At 41.3% G+C, this 16,176-nt stretch overlaps 1 protein-coding gene across 1 annotated transcript; it reads right to left on the bottom strand.

Moving 5' to 3' along the window:
- Positions 1–237: 237 nt before the first annotated feature.
- Positions 238–2,242, bottom strand: LOC111784655 (ribosomal protein S7, mitochondrial). The gene is made up of 2 exons (XM_023665290.1): positions 1,959–2,242; positions 238–1,915 (listed from the first exon to the last, which is right to left on the bottom strand). Exon 2 carries the CDS (start codon positions 1,525–1,527, stop codon positions 970–972), a length of 558 nt encoding a protein of 185 aa, XP_023521058.1. The 5' UTR covers positions 1,528–1,915; positions 1,959–2,242; the 3' UTR covers positions 238–969.
- Positions 2,243–16,176: the final 13,934 nt, after the last annotated feature.

Below are 16,176 nucleotides of genomic sequence, written 5' to 3'. Positions count from 1 at the left end.
CAGAGCTACCAAGTCCTCGGGACCTCTTTAGCTTATTCACACTGAAAATTCTTATTGATAGCTAGTGACTACTATTGAATCCAATCCTAGGGCATTAAGAGTTATACATTAGGAGATCTAACCAAGCACTCGAAATGCAACATTGACTAAAGTAAATAAAAGAAAAAGCCAAACCTTAGAGTTCGCGCTTGGAAACCAAATCCACTCTCGTGACATGAGAGAAGTTCGATCACCACTTTGAGGAAAGAGATGAGATGCTCTACCCCTCTTTACACATAAATCACTCAGGACAAGAGGTGTCGACAACGTGAGCTTGACTGCCTGGCTTTCGGCCTTCTTTCTTGATCCAACTTCATTACTCTGATCGACCTACTTACTGCTTGTGCTTGGCTCAGGATATCCTCCTTTCTTCAAAGCTTTCTACTCAAGTGAGGAAAGAAACCTTCACTGCCTTTTTGTTTGCCCAAATGAATGAGAGGTATGCGGAGAGAGTCCTGACTTTTCTTTCTCTTGCCTTTTCCGACAGAATTCGGGGCTATCGGTTCCGTTCTGTTCTCTCTCTCTACCTCTTTTGACCTAACTTCACCTTTATGCCCGGCCATACCAACATGGGAAACCTAGCTTCCCTCCCTTTGAAGTGCATTTCTCAGATCAGCTCCCCGAGTCACTAGAAAGAGAGTGAAAGGCCCACTACTTCTTCATTCATGGCCTATTTGGGTATGGATCTCCCTTTCGTCGTATTCATTCGACCTGAGTGAGGCAAAAGAGAAGAGTCATACAAAGAAAGGTTCTTTCATGCAATGCATAACGGGGGCGGGCCTCCTATGGATTCCTCCAACTCAATGAAAGGAGTATGAGTCAGGCAGGCTTTCTATATGAAGATGAAAAGAAAAAGGGTCAAACCATACCATATCTTACTGAATAATCTGACTGAATGAGGAAGAGCTCTTTATGTGGTCTCACTTGACTTTACCACCATCTGAAATGCGCGAAACTTCGATTGGTGGAAGCCAGTCTATGAAGATTCTCCCTTTTCTGACGTGCAATTCCCCTCTTTCGGTAAGCATCAAGTATCTCAGCAAATGAACATTTCTCTAAGCTTATCCTGTAGCTTATACGTCGTTTGAAAGCTGCTTCAAGGATCCAACGAATAGCTAAGGTTTGTTGACGATCCCTGGCTACAATCCCAGGGACATCATAAAGAGTACCTGCTACTCCTACTTTTTCGACTTCGCATATGGGCTTTATATTGTCTACGGCGTCAACCATCAGTTTGATTACATCGCGTTCAGTTTGAGCTGGGCGATGAAAAGTTTGATAAACAATAGCACGAACTCTCGTTCTTTTACCTTCTTTCATGCGAAAGTTGACCAACTTCTTGATCAATTGTTTTTGCTCACCATCCAAGCCGCCCATATAGCTGAGAATTTCCGAGCAATTGGAAGCCGCTTTCGATGACGAGGCCGAGAAATTGATATTACGCAATCGTAACTGTCCATCTTTATCAGCCAACTCCCCTCTTTCCATCTTTCTTTTCAGAGTTGACCACTCAGAATAGCTTCTTTCACTTTAGGGTCTCGCTCCCGGAGTTCCAGAGTATACACTCTCCTGTCATACGGCTCCGTCCCGGCATCAGGACCTACCCTTTGACCAACGGGTCCTCGAACCAAGCGGTCTGGCCTACACCTACATTCACCCTCTGTCGGGGGGAAATAGTTGTTGGAACTGGGTTTCCAATTCCATCCAGAACCGGGAGTTCTCATTTTCAATGGAGGCCTGTTTACGAGCGAGGAATTTCAGATCCCCACCCGTTCCACCAAAACAAAGTATATCTATTGTGCAGCTCACGTCCTCTAGCTCGTGCACCAGAATCCTTCTAGTCCTCACGAGTTGGTCTCTCTTTTCTCATTTTTACCTTGTGGTTGAACTCCCGCTCTATGGCGCGAAACTATCTTNACCTTGTGGTTGAACTCCCGCTCTGTGGCGCGAAACTGTCTCGAGGTCATGTTCTCTCGCTCCTCTCCCTCTCGGTCGAGCTCGTTGCTTCGCTCATTCACCTGTTTCACAATTCCATTTCCTGAACCGGAACACCTTTATGACCTCTCTCTATTTACCTTATTCATTCAATGAAGAAGAAGAAGAAGATATTCCCTGAACTTTCCCGTCGAGTAAAGAAAAGGAGAAAGGAAAGATTGAGTAAGATGCACAGAAGAAGATATTATATTCCTTCGGAACCTTTTTTCACTCCTCTCCCTATTCTTTATGGTTTCGTAGCTTCACTTATTTGCCTATTTAGTCAAAGACTGTAAAGGGGGTCAAGCTATTTTACGGTCTCGAATCTGTTCTTTCCTAAACTACTGAACCTGATTAAACAGTAAACTCAGTGAAGAATCTTTGCTTTTCTTTCTCGAACAGTAAACAAGGGTTGAACTACTCGAGAACGAGGTAACCTGATTGAACCTATTGATGAATGAGAGAGAGTTAACTGTCAACAGACTCAACTCCTTTCCTGGGAGAAGAAAATGAAAGATGACTGAGAGTGAACTGTCAGACTCAACCTCAAGCTCCTTCACCTAAACCTGATGGAACTCGGTAAACTCAATCACTACTTTTCCTTCCTATTTCTTCGGGGTAAAAGCCAAAGATCAAGGAAAGTCGAAACAAGAATGAATTCAGGAGTTAGTAGGCATTACTGTGTTTGAAAGCCAAAACTCCTTATGAATGAGAGAGCCGAGCCAGAACAGTTAATCAAGACTCTCGATGCATTATCCGGAACAANGCCGAGCCGGAACAATCAGTCAAGACTCTTGACGCATTATCCGGAACAGTCAGGAAAGACTAAAGCAAGAAAGATGAATTCGTCGAGTTTACAGTCTTTGAAAGAAAAGAGCTACTGTGCCAGGGGAGGAAAGACTCAAGATGCATTCTCCTGATCCTCCTTTACCTATTTACCTTATTCAGACGACTGTAAGGACCCTTAATGATTTTGTTGATGCTAGACGACTGTAAAGTTTCGTCAGAGGTTTTTACCTGAGGAAAGCAGCTGAAAGCTAAGAAATTCTATCTCCATATAACGGTCAAACCTTGTAATAGCTTTTTACCTAAGGAAAGGAGCTGAAAGAAAAGATTTTGTATCCAGCATAGGGGTAAAACATTAAAAGCGGTTTTCCCCTAATAGCTGGAGCTGAAAGAAAAGAAATTCTATCTCCATATAACTGTAAAACATTAAAAGAGGTTTTTCACTAACAAAAGCTACTGAAAGAAAAGATTTTGTATCTTCCACCGTATTTTTTAGGATCAAATCTAGTAAAGGTAATTAATAAGTCAATCCTTCAGATGAATGAGAGTTAACTGGAAGTCAATCCTCAACATTCTTTCTCTTTCACTATCAGGAAAGACTATCGAAGAATCAATGAGAGTGAACTGTCAGTCAATCCTCAAGATTCATTCTTGATCTTGATCTTCCCCTTCACCTATCCTTTAGGGTCTCGAATCTCTTCTTGCTTTTCCTATTGATTCTTGAACAGTAACCAAAGCATATGAAATTAATGAGAGTTGACTCTTCTCCCTATTTTGAGGTTCATTTCACTCTTTTAGGAGGTAAATAGGTTCATTTGGTTTATTAGCTAATGACTGGACTCTCCCGTAAACACTATCGATGAATGAGAGTTGACTCCGGCCTACACCTATCTATGGATTCTTTCACTTACAACTCCTTTCCCTCGGCATCGCTCCTCCTCCTATCGGTTTCGTTGGTTGGTTGCTGAGCTCCTTTCTTTTCCTTCTTGCTTGAACTCGGTAAAGCAGCATTGGACTGATTTCAGTCTTTTAGTCGGAGGTCTGCTAATTCATTTAGTCGACTGTAAACTGCTTCACCTATCGGTTTCAAAGCTTCGCTCCTTCACCTTCTTGTCCTGATTCTTGAACAATAAACTCATGAACCTCGTCACCATTACATTAATGAGACTGACCTCAATCACTTGAAGAACAGTAACCAAGGTAAAGCAGCGTCTTCATTTACTCGACGACTGTAAACAAGGAAGGGAAGGGTTGCACTACTAATCTTTCTCATGAATCAAGGAAAGACTCAACAAGAAGAAATTCATTAGCCANGAAGGACCTCTAGCTTTGCAAATTCCAGCATTGTAGGCGCTTATCATTGACTCTCTTGTCCCCGCCCGGTTCCTTGTCTCACTGCTTGCTTGGCCCCTGGATTTACCCTACCCTATTTATGAACTGTAAAAGAGCAATCAATACTCCTACACTACAGATGGAAGGAACTCTAGGACTCTCCCTGAACTGTAAACAAAGAGGTAGACTCAAGACTCATTATTCTGAACTCCGTAACCTTATACTCTATTCTCTTTACAGGAGAGTAAACTAACTATCTCCTTCACCTATACCTATTTATTCAAACACTCGGTAATCGGTAAATAGGCTTTGATTACCTCCTGAAACTGAAAGGAAAGACGAAACTCCTTACTCATTCTCCTCAACCTTAAACCTTTGACTGATTTCACTCTTGAACTCGGTAATTCGTTCGGAAAGACTCAACTCCTTATTCTAGATCTTCTCCTTTTCCTGATTGAACAAGGTAAAGCATACTTTCTTTCTTTCACCTATTTCTTCTTTCTCCTTCCCTTATTGATGGAGGTAAACAGGAGGATGATTCTTTCANAAAAAACCTTTGTGTTTTCTTGATACCCTTTTGGTGTTATTCTTTTTCAAACCTTGCTTTAGGTTTGATGTTTAAACCGATTCATTGAATTAGTTTTGATCAAGCTAATTCTGGAGTGAATTGTCTTGGTATCTAAGAGTGACCATCATAGATTCCAAGTTCGATCTAAGAGTCATTCATCTTCTAACCAGCTCTTGGTTGGAATCAATCCGTTAAGTTAGCTTTCTCTGTGAGCGTTTTGCAAGGATTCTAGAAGGACCTCTAGCTTTGCAAATTCCAGCATTGTAGGCGCTTATCATTGACTCTCTTGTCCCCGCCCGGTTCCTTGTCTCACTGCTTGCTTCGCCCCTGGATTTACCCTACCCTATTTATGAACTGTAAAAGAGCAATCAATACTCCTACACTACAGATGGAAGGAACTCTAGGACTCTCCCTGAACTGTAAACAAAGAGGTAGACTCAAGACTCATTATTCTGAACTCCGTAACCTTATACTCTATTCTCTTTACAGGAGAGTAAACTAACTATCTCCTTCACCTATACCTATTTATTCAAACACTCGGTAATCGGTAAATAGGCTTTGATTACCTCCTGAAACTGAAAGGAAAGACGAAACTCCTTACTCATTCTCCTCAACCTTAAACCTTTGACTGATTTCACTCTTGAACTCGGTAATTCGTTCGGAAAGACTCAACTCCTTATTCTAGATCTTCTCCTTTTCCTGATTGAACAAGGTAAAGCATACTTTCTTTCTTTCACCTATTTCTTCTTTCTCCTTCCCTTATTGATGGAGGTAAACAGGAGGATGATTCTTTCAAGACTCAACAAATGAGATTAAGCGAAGCTCATTCCCCGGAAGCCTTACCTTTAAAGAAGAAACCGAAACCAACCTTTGAGACTATCCTATCCTTGTACAGTGCAAGAAGAAAAGGAAAGAAAGCTGCTTAGAGTTCGAGTTTACCTTTCGAAAAGAAAAGAAGGAAGGAATCAACCTCTGAACCGGACCAGGAGGAAGGCAAGACTCCTTATTATAGAGAGTTTACTCCGTAACCTAATTGCCCAAGGTAAAAGGCAAAGAGAACCAACCCATGCCCCGGAACAACTACAAGTGAGTGTTTTCGCCCATGAACCTATCTATCGGTCTCATATAATGGAATTGCCAGCCCCTCTCCTCTTCCTCTCCTCGTCGAGCGGCTTCTCCCCTCGTAAACTCTGTCTGTTTCATGTCTTCTTCCCTCTCCTAACCAGCCCAGCCTCTCTCCTCTCCTCGTCGAGGGACTTCTCCCCCCTGATCTTCTTGTCTCACTGCTTCGCCCCTCGTATCCAACTATCACTTTGATCTCCTTTACCTTTACTGTCGGTAAGATATTCATTGCTTTGCTCCTTGCCCTATCCTCTGCTTTCTTTACCTTTACTGTGTTTGAGGGGAGGAAATGTTGAAAGGAAAGCCGAAAGATTCATTCTACTTCACTTAATCACTATACTTCCCTACCTTAGCAAGTGTTGAAAGTTGAACTAAGCCAGCAAATGAAAGAGAAAGATCAAGTCAAGACTGAAGTAGGCTAGTAGTCTTACCACTTCTCTCCGGAACCTAACTCTTCTTGAACAGAAGGAAAGACTCAACCTCAAGCTAGCTAGCTACTTAACCTGAACCTGAAACAAACCATTCCCTACTCTCTACTTGAAGAACTGTAAACTCCCTCTCTACTTTCACTTAGAACTCTATACTTAGCCTTCCAACTCCCTACCTACTTTTACCTACTCTCTACTTGAACTTACAACTACCTACTTACACATTAACCTCTCCTACTCATTAAGCGATACTACTGCCTACAAGCTCCATTCCCTGACGAGAACCTATTTACCTGAAATCCTCTAACTGAAGAGAAAGAAAGACAACAAGATGAATTACGGGAAGGTCAAGCTAACCCCTCCCTAGTGACGAGAAAGAAAGACAACAAGATATGAATTACGGGAAGGTAAAGCTACTCCACTCCCCTAAGACAACAACTACATTACAGGAAAGAAGGTAAAGCTACTCCACTCCCCTAAGACAAGAACTACATTACAGGAAAGAGGGTAAAGTAACCTGACATGACGAACAACAACAAGATATGAATTACTAGCTGGCAGGCAGCAGTGGGTAAAGCCCAACGCCTAAGCAAGACAAACAACAAGATTTACATTACGGCCGGGTAGGTAAAGCTACTCCACTCCCCTAAGACAACAACAACAAGATATTCATTACAGGCTGGAAGGGGTGGGTAAAGCCAACGTGACGAGAAAGACAAACAACAAGACAACATTCAATTCATTACATACAGAAAGANAGCAACCAAGACAGATAACAAGATATGAATTACAGAAAGGTAAGGTAAAGCTTACCCCTAGTGACGACAGCCAAACAACACAACAACTACAACTACTACTACAACTACATACATTCATTACAGGAAGGAAGAAGCGGTAAAGCTAAACCTTGTTACAACTGGAAATACAATAAAAAAATATTTCTTTATCTTCCCGGACCTTATACTCTATTTCTCGATATTTCTTTTTATTGAAAAAAAGACTAAATATTGATGAAGACGAGTGAACCGTCAGACTAAAGCAAGAGAGTTTACGGTGTTTGAATAAATAGGAAAAGTAACTGCATAAGAGTAACCCATAGTGTTTCAAGACTCTCCCTCAAGCTCCTATTGAATGAGCGTGAACGAACTCTTTCCCCTGCCCTTGATGATTGAATTTATATTCTTTGAACTGATTGAAGTATTCTGCTGCTATTTTCCTCTTTGCTTTTCTCTTTTCAATCACTACTCGGCCGGCGGTAAAAGCTAAAGAAAAGGATGGATATAGAATGCGGCTTCTTTCTTCTGCTTTCAAGACTGAAGAGCTTACGAACTTCACGAACCTTCACTCAACTCACTGTAAAGACTGAACTAAAGATGAAGACGACTCAACTCCTTCTATTTGCCCTTCTTTGCACTCTTTCTTTCCCAAGTCAATACTCTTCCTCTATTAGCTTCACCTCTCCAACAAGGGTTTAGCTATTCGAGAACAAGAGAAAGCAGTTTTCAGGTCTCAATACACCCCCGTATTTCTGTGATTCTTCAATCCAGAGCCTCTACAACAGGGTCTCGTGGGTTCTTTCTCCTTAGCTCGAAGTAAAGGTAAGCTCATTCACCTAGCCTTGAACAAGTAAACACTCTACTCCTATTGATGCTTTCTCCTTAACAACTTCTGAACCTGCCCCGGACGGAACCTCTACAAGTGTCTTCGCTCCTCTTCTAGATCCTTAGCTACTTCACTCATTCGACCTCTTGGTCTCACAGCTTCGCTCCGTAACCTATCCTTTGGCTTATTCTTATTCCTTTACAGTAGAGATTAAAAGGAAAGATGAATCATACTTGCCTGGAGAGCTACTTACTCTCTCTCCTGATTGGAAAAGGTAAGTAACGACTACTTATTCTTGATCTGCTCCTGCTCTCCCCTCTCCTTTCTCCCCTCCAAGGGTTTCACTCCCTGACATTACCTTCGCTACTTCATTCAATCCTCAAGCTTTATTCCATTGCTTGCCTACACCTTATACTCTGTCTATTCTATTTATTAGCTGAGAGTATATTGAACAACAAAGAAAGACGAAACCGAAAGATTAATTATCTTCCGACTCTTACTTAACCTTAAACCTGAAGATTGAACAAGTAAAAGACTAAAGCCAGAGAGTTTACAGTCTTTGAATAAAAGGAAAGAGGGTTAGAACCTTTCTTCTCTTCATCATTCTCCTTAACTTGCATATGACATCCTTTTCCCCTATGCTTTCTTTCTTTACAGTAGAGACTAAAAGGAAAGAAGGTAGACTAAAGATGAACTGATTTCACTCTATTGAACAAGTACTAAAGCAAGACAAGATGCATTATCCCTTCTTACAGTTCTAGTATAGGGAGAGGAAAGACTGAACCAACAACTTATTCATTCAATCTGTAAAGCAAGACAAGAAGAAAGAAGGCAGACGAAAGATGAATTCCATTCCCCTTGACTCGCTAGGTAATACGGAATAGAACCCCTTTGCTCGGTAGGTAATTTCTTAATATAGAAAGAATAGGTTACGGCGGGAAGTAGGTAAACAACTGAAACTGAAAGGAAAGACTATCGAGAGTTTACTGTGTTTGAAAGAAGAAAGCGTCACTGCTTCGCTCCTTCCCCTTTTCCTATTCATTGTCGGTCTCTTCTCTCTTTTTGCTTTTCTTTCTCTTCTCCTGATTGAAGGGTGGGTAGTAAAGTGTCTGTCTTCGCGACTGATCTTTCTCTCTTCTTTCCTTCATCGGTTTCGGATGTAAATAGGTCTTTCTTTCTTTCTCCTTCCTGAACCTATGAGCTCTTGTCTTATTCTAAGCTGTTACATTTGTTAAGAAAAGAGGAATGAATTTGTCGAGAGTAACCCAAAGGCATAAATTGTTCGCTTCTTGATCTGATCCTTGCTTTCTTTTCCTCGAAGGTCAAGCAGTTAATGAATGTCCTCTCCTATCTGTCAAGTTCAGTAGCTCTTTTCTTGAACTCGGGGTCTCGCTAATGACTCTCCCTTCACTATGAAGACTCACCTACTTATTAATTAATTATCTTTAACTCAATAACTTGTCTCTTCTTTCACTCTTGCCCAAGCAATGGAAATAGGCTGGGTTGGATGATCAGCTCCGGAACCAGAACCTATCCTCTTTCCGGTTTCTTTTCTTCACCTATTGAAGAAGGAAGGCCTAGCTCCTTACTCTAAACCCGCTGTAACTCCTCTGATCTTCTCGTCTGTCTGCTTTTCGCAATTCTCTCCTTAACCTACTACTTGACTTACTCATTAACCTCTTCTCGTCTCACAATATAATTGCCCGAAACTGATTTAAGTGATTCAGCTATTGGTCTCTTTCTTCTTTCTCTTTTCTTTACTTCAGGTAAATGGGATAGTAGTATAGTCTTTCTCCTTAACTCAATGACTTGTCTGTCCGTTCAACCCCTTGGTAATAAATAGATAGTATTCTCCTCTTCACCTTTCACTGAGACTTCGCCAGTAAGTCAAGACTGAACCGCCCCTCTCTTCTGACTGCTATTTCACTCTTTCTTTTACTCTCTCTCTGGTAAAGAAAGCTGCTAATTAATTATTGACTCTACGGCTGAAGGGTGGAACTCTTTCTTTCTCTTTCTCTGTTCTTTGCTTTGTTGTTTGTATATTCTGCTTGCTTTTAAGACTGAACTCCTTGTGACTGAGAGTGCACTGCTGATCTTTGTCCTCTCCTCCCTCTGACTACTTAACTTACTTCTTTCTCTCTCTTTTCCGATCGATATTGCCTGTATGGTTCTGTAACCAAAGAGACTGTCGATTCCTTGACCTGATTGAACTTGGTAAACAAGAGTATAGGAGTCTGATTCTTGAATGAACTATTTTACTTGACTGTAAACAAATGAAAGGATGGAAGAGGAGAATGGGGCTGGCTGAACCTTATACTCTTTCTTCTTTGCCCTTTCGGTAATAGGTTAGTTAAAGCTTGCATCTTCTGTTACTTTCCGGTCGAGCAGCAGCTTGGTTGGCTCCTTCCTTTTCCTTGAAGAAGAAAGATTCATCCTACTCGGTCGGTAGGTAAACGGGATATGATTCTCCTTTCTTTCGCTGTCTGTAAACTCCAACTCAACCTTAACTAACCCTGAACCTGTGTGCCGCCCCTCTTTCTGATATTATTCCCCGAGCTTATTTCGTAAAGCGTCAAGAAGAATCAACCTTTCCTTTCTAAAGACTAAGAGGCAAGACTCTCGCTGAGAGATAGTTTACGGTGTTTGACTAAATTCCGGAGTTAGAGCAGCTGCTTTAGCTTTGAAAGACTCAACGTAAAGAAGAGGAGAATGAGCCGTAACAGGAAAGAAAGAATCAGACTCGGATATCCCTTTACTGGGTGTGGAGTAAATTCATTCAATCCCGAACCTTATACTCTAGTTGATTATTCCCTTACCTTCTTGAACAAGTAAAGACTGCAAGACAAGATTCGTGAGACTGAACGCAAGATAGATTATTTCTCCTTATTTATTACCTACCTTAATTCCTATACACCTCTGTATTCTTTTATTCGGTAAAGCTCTGTCTCTTTGTTTGCTTACTCGGTTTGGTTTCACTATTTCTTCTCTTTATCTGCCGTAACCTGACCCTTAGCTTCTTTCTCTGACCCTTGAACTCCTTTCCCTGTCGGTAAAGCTGCTTCGCTCCTACACCTCTTTATTTATTCTTTCATTGGGTAAAGCAAGGATTAAGAAAAAGGGAAAGCCGAAAGAAGATGCGTTCTCCTTAACTCGTAACCTATTCTATTGATTGATTGATTCTTGATCCTTCCCCTGAACCTCCCCTTAAGGTTTCACAGCTTCGCTCCTGCCCCTCTCCCTCTCGGTCTCGCTCTTTCACTCTCATTCTTACAGGAGAGAGAGTAAGTTCAAGAAAGTTCCGTTCACGAATAACTCACAATTTAGGGAATATCGTCAAGAAAAGAAAAGGGGAAGGCACAGTTAAGAAGGAAGAGGAAAGGAAAGGGGCCAAGCCGAGTTTACAGTCTTTGAAGGTTCAGCAGATGAGAGACCATAAAGGATAGATAGGAAAAGGGGAAGGTTTTCTCTTTCATCTTGACTTACAAATTACCTTGTCTTTGAGAGGAGCGGAGCGCAGCAACGAGACGACCCTAAAGGATAGGGAGAGGAGTGAAAGAAGGTTCAGTTCTACAACTCTCTTGCGTTGAGTCTTTGTTTACTGTGAAAGAAAGGAGAAGAGAAAAGAAGGTTCGTTCAGTAGTCAAGGATAATTAATAAGGAGGGAGGGAGTCTTTGTTTACAGGAGCGAAGCAAGCAGTGAGAGTAAATTCATTAGCTGCTTTACCTAGTGTTTTAATAAATAGGTTCATAAGTCTCATTCATCTTTCTTACGGGCAGTCGAGTAAAAGAGTGTTTGAAGGAAAAGGTTGGTTTTCGGGTTCTTCTTCTCATCCAGCCAGCCGCTTCACTTACCTTCCTTGTTCAAGAGTGAAATCAGGTTCAGTTCGTGAAGTAGTTCAGGCTAATTAATGTTTCGTCTTNCTTACCTTTTCAATTATGATTAATCTTTCTATACTGTAGTAAAGGAATAAGAATCAGACAAAGTATAGGTTATACAGACAGAGTGAAGTAACTAACTAAGCAACAAGTAGAGGAGCGAAGACACTTGTTCGAGAGGAGGTTCCGTACAGGGTAAAGAAGTCGTTAAGAGCAGAAATAGGAGTTTCGTCTTGACTTGTGAAAGGATAGCAGAATCAGCTTACCTTGACTTCCTGCTAAAGTGAAAGAACCAACGAGACCCTGCTGTAGACGTGACGAATTGAAGAAGAACAGAAATATGGTACAAGGAGACCTGAAAACCGTTTTCTCTTGTTCTCGAATAGCTAAAGCCTTGTTGGCGAGGTAAAGCTAATAGAGGAAGAGTATTGACTTCCTAATATCTTCTTGAGTTTCAGTCTTTACAGGGAGAGCAAGCAAATGAATTAGCTGCAGCTTTACTACCAATAGAATAGATGAAAGAAGGCTTGAAGGATAATGTGAGTGAATATGAAAGTCCTTACTTGTGAAAGAAAGAGTGCTAAAGAAGGGAAACATAGAACGAGTTAAGTTAAAGTTCGTGAAGTTCTACAACTCTTCATCAGTCTTGAAAGCAGAAGCAAAGTCAAGAAGCCGCCGCATTCGATATACAGCCTTTGACTTACCCTTTACCAACAAGGAGGTCAGTCAGAGAGAGTACTAAAGAGAGAGTAGTTAGTTAGTTAAGGAGAATGAAAAGAACACAGGTATAGGAGTGAACTTGATTGAATGCTTCAGAATACCTTTACACAGTGAAAAAGAATACTTGAACACGCGCATAAGACTTTAACAGTGACAAAGAGAGTATAAAGTCAATCAGAAAGGAGACAGAGCTAAGATTCCCAGTTTATACTATTTATTCAAAGATAGTAAACGAAGAAAATGAAAGAGAAGCTACTTACTCCTTTGACGATATTACCTGACCTTCAAAGACAAGGTAAAGCCTTTTTCCTTCACTTAATCACCCACCTATTCTCGGCGTCTTCTTCCTTTTCCTATTGATTCAAAGACAGTAAACGAAGAAAATGAAAGATTAATACCCTGTAAAGACTACTCAACATTCTTTCACTGATCTTAATCTTCTTTACTCCATCACCTGATTGAACAAGGCAAGACTCAACGCCGGGCTCTTCTCTTTGCTTGAACTGTAAACTCATGTACTAGATTTCACTCCTCTCCCTTTGGTCGAGCGGTTTCACTCCTCTCCTTTCCTTTACAGTCTCACGGCTTCGCTCATTTGCCCTACGGGTATCACAATTCCATTGCCTTAGCAGCTTTGAAAGACTCAAGTTTAATGAGAGTGAACAGTCAGAAGAGAAACTCCTTATTAATGTCCCTACTTATGAACCTTTGACTGATGGAACCTTTGACTTATGAACCTTATTAATGTCCCTACTTATGAACCTTTGACTGGTTGGTTCCTCTCTCTCCTATTGGAGTCTCATTGGTTTGCTTCTGTCCCTGCCTGATTGAGAATGATTTCTTTCTTCTTGTTTACGAAGGTTGAACTCTGTAAGCTTTTCTTTCTTTCACTCCTTATATTCTATGTCTCACTGTTTCGCTCCTTTCCCTTAAGGTAAAGCTGCTTCCTTCGCTCCTTAACCTCTCCAACACCAAGAACAAGGTCGTAAGGAACACCTGATTGACTGAACTTATGTCTGATTGCTTCGCTCCTCTCTCCTTTAGTTAGAGTCTCGTCGCTACTTCTCTCCTTTCCCTCTACACCAAGAACAAGGCGGGATGACCTGATTGAATGAGCTCCTTATATTCTATGTCTCCGAATTCCATAGCTGATCCTTTAGTTGTTAGAGTCTCGCTGCTTCGCGCTCCTTCCCCTCTCCACCAAGGCCGGCCGTACCACCTGATTGAATGACCTCCTGTTCGTATTCTTTATTTATGGTCGAAGTAGCTGAGCTTATTCGCCTCGTAACCTTGGGCTTAGAATTCCATTGCCTGAACCTGAAAGCAAGACTCTACTCCTTTTAACAATACTCCTTCTTAACAAGACTCCTTATTCTGAATTACCCTGTCCCCTCTCTCTTGAACGATTTCTTCTTGTTCCCCTCTTTCAAAAGTATTTCTTCTTTCTTTGTTTACGCGACCTCTGTAACCTTTTCCTGATTTCACTCCTCTGTTCTCTCCCCCTTTTTTTTAGTTAGAGTCTCGCTGCCTTGCTCCTTTCTTTACCTTCCCCGGTAAATGGAATAGTTGTTTAATTGAACTCGGTCTCGTTCTCTTTTCTTTTTCTTTCCCTATTTCTGTAGGTAAGCTAATGAATTGACTCCCCTTGAGAGAAGAACTGTCAAAGATATCAATACTCTTTATGAATTCTCCGGACCAGGAAGTCCTCACCATTCTATTCTAATTATCCTGAACCTGTTGGTAAAGCAGCTTCGCTCAATCCCCTGTCCTTTCCAGCCCCAGTCTCGTACATTCATTCAATCCCTTTCTATTACCTTATTGATTAACCTGACCTAAGCCTATCCGGTCTCTTCTTCTTTCCTTTGATTCCAAGACTGATGAAAGAAAGATTAGCTCCTTCCCCTTTCCTTTCCAGTCTAGTAACTGAATAAGCTACTTCACCTTTCTTTGCTTTGGCTCTACGATATTCCCTTCCTTCTGACTCTCATACATATTCTTTATCTCTCTCTCAGCTGAACTGCGTAACCTGTCCCTTCTAAAGAAAGCTCTTTCTCTTCTCTCCTCCCTCTCCTTTACTTACTTAGAGTTGAGTCAATTCGCGCCTCTTCTCGGTCTGACTGCTTGCTTGTCTCCTGACCTTTTGTTACCTCGTTGAATAAGAAAGAGAAATGAAAGGTAAACCGAGTACTCCTCCGGAACTTTCCATGAGAGGGGAAATTCATTCAATCCTCCCTTTTAGTTAGAGTCTCGCTGCTTTGCTTCATAGTGTTTAGAATCAAGAGAACTTAACTGCTCACAATGACCTATTGATTCTCGGTAAACTCTTTCACTGGTCTTTCCGCTTATTCATCAAGTAAAGACTGAAGATTAATTATCAATCACTACTACTGAGCTGAGCCTTGACTTACCTATTTATTCACTGTAAACAAGGTCTGACTGCTTGCTTCTTTCTCCTGAACCGGACCTGAACCTTCAAACAAAGACAAGGTCAAAGAAAATGAAAGGATGTAAGAGAAGAAGAAAGATTAGAACAGGACATATGGCCGGTCTGTCTCGAATCTGTTCTTGATCCTCTTTATTCTTGAACTAGGTAAATAGGGGGATCTCCTGACCTTCAAGTGTTTCAAGGAAAGACGAAACGAAAGAAGAGTTTGTTTACAGTTCAAGAATGAAGGGAGAAGAAAGATGAATGAGACTGTAAAGACCAGAAAGAAAAGATTTTGTATCCATGGGTAAAACATTAAAAGACCTTTTTCCCTAATAGCAGCATAAGAAAGCTAAGAAATTCTATCCAACATAGGGGTAAAACATTAAAGAGCTTTTTCCTTAACAGCTGAAGCTGAAAGAAAAGAAATTCTATCCAGCATAGGGGTAAAACATTAAAAGCGGTTTTCCCNCCCCCCCCCGTATTTTTGGGGATCAAATCGATGCTTTACCCTGATTTCCCTCTTTCACAAGGGGTAAGGAAATAGGTTGGCTTGCTTGAACTGCTTCCCCTCGGCCGGCTTCTTAATCTGATCCTTTCTTTCTTGCTTGAATTGCTCTTTCTTCTGAATTGTACTAATGAATTTACTCTCTTGTAAACTCCTTCGCTTTATTTTGTCTCACAGCTTCGTTCCTCTCCCTTTGGTCGAGCAGCTTTCGCTCCTTCGCTTTATTTTGTCTCACAGCTTCACTCCTCTCCCTTTGGTCTTTGCAGCTTCGCTTGTTCGCCTCTACAACTCGGTATCACAGCTTCGCTCCTCTCCCTCTCGGTCTCATTGCTTATCTCCTTAACTCCGTAACGATTAATGATCAATCACTTCTCCCTGATTTCACTCTGTCTTCGTCTTCGCTCTTGGACTATGTTATTACTTTTGTCCCTAACCTGATTTCACTGATCTTGATCTTGTCGCTATCGATCTCGCTCGCTCCTTTTAAAAAGCATTGTAACCTCCTCTCCTGGACTATGTTATTACTTATGTCCCTGATTTCACTAATCTTGATCCTGTCCCTTCAGTAGTGTTTCAAGTAAAGCCGAAAGAAGAATGATCGTTCCCTCAATCACTTGTCCCTATGTATTCTTTAACTGTAAACTCCTCTCTTTTTCCTGGCAGCTTCAATTCTATTGCTTTAACCTCTCACTCGGTAAAGTTCGGCCCTTCCCCTATTCTATTACCTGACCTTGCTGCGCTAGCTTTCTTTGTTTTATTCCCTTCTTTGTCTTCGTCTTCTGACTTTGCCTCCCCC

This window comes from Cucurbita pepo, unplaced genomic scaffold (assembly GCF_002806865.2).
Source record: "Cucurbita pepo subsp. pepo cultivar mu-cu-16 unplaced genomic scaffold, ASM280686v2 Cp4.1_scaffold000253, whole genome shotgun sequence".
In the NCBI taxonomy this organism is placed as follows: domain Eukaryota; kingdom Viridiplantae; phylum Streptophyta; class Magnoliopsida; order Cucurbitales; family Cucurbitaceae; genus Cucurbita; species Cucurbita pepo.
Note: the sequence above shows the minus strand (reverse complement) of the source record. Positions and strands in the feature narration are given on the sequence as shown.

Excerpts from the sequence above, each read along its gene's own strand:
- LOC111784655 (XM_023665290.1), bottom strand. The coding sequence starts at position 1,527 with ATGGAAAGAGGGGAGTTGGCTGATAAAGATGGACAGTTACGATTGCGT.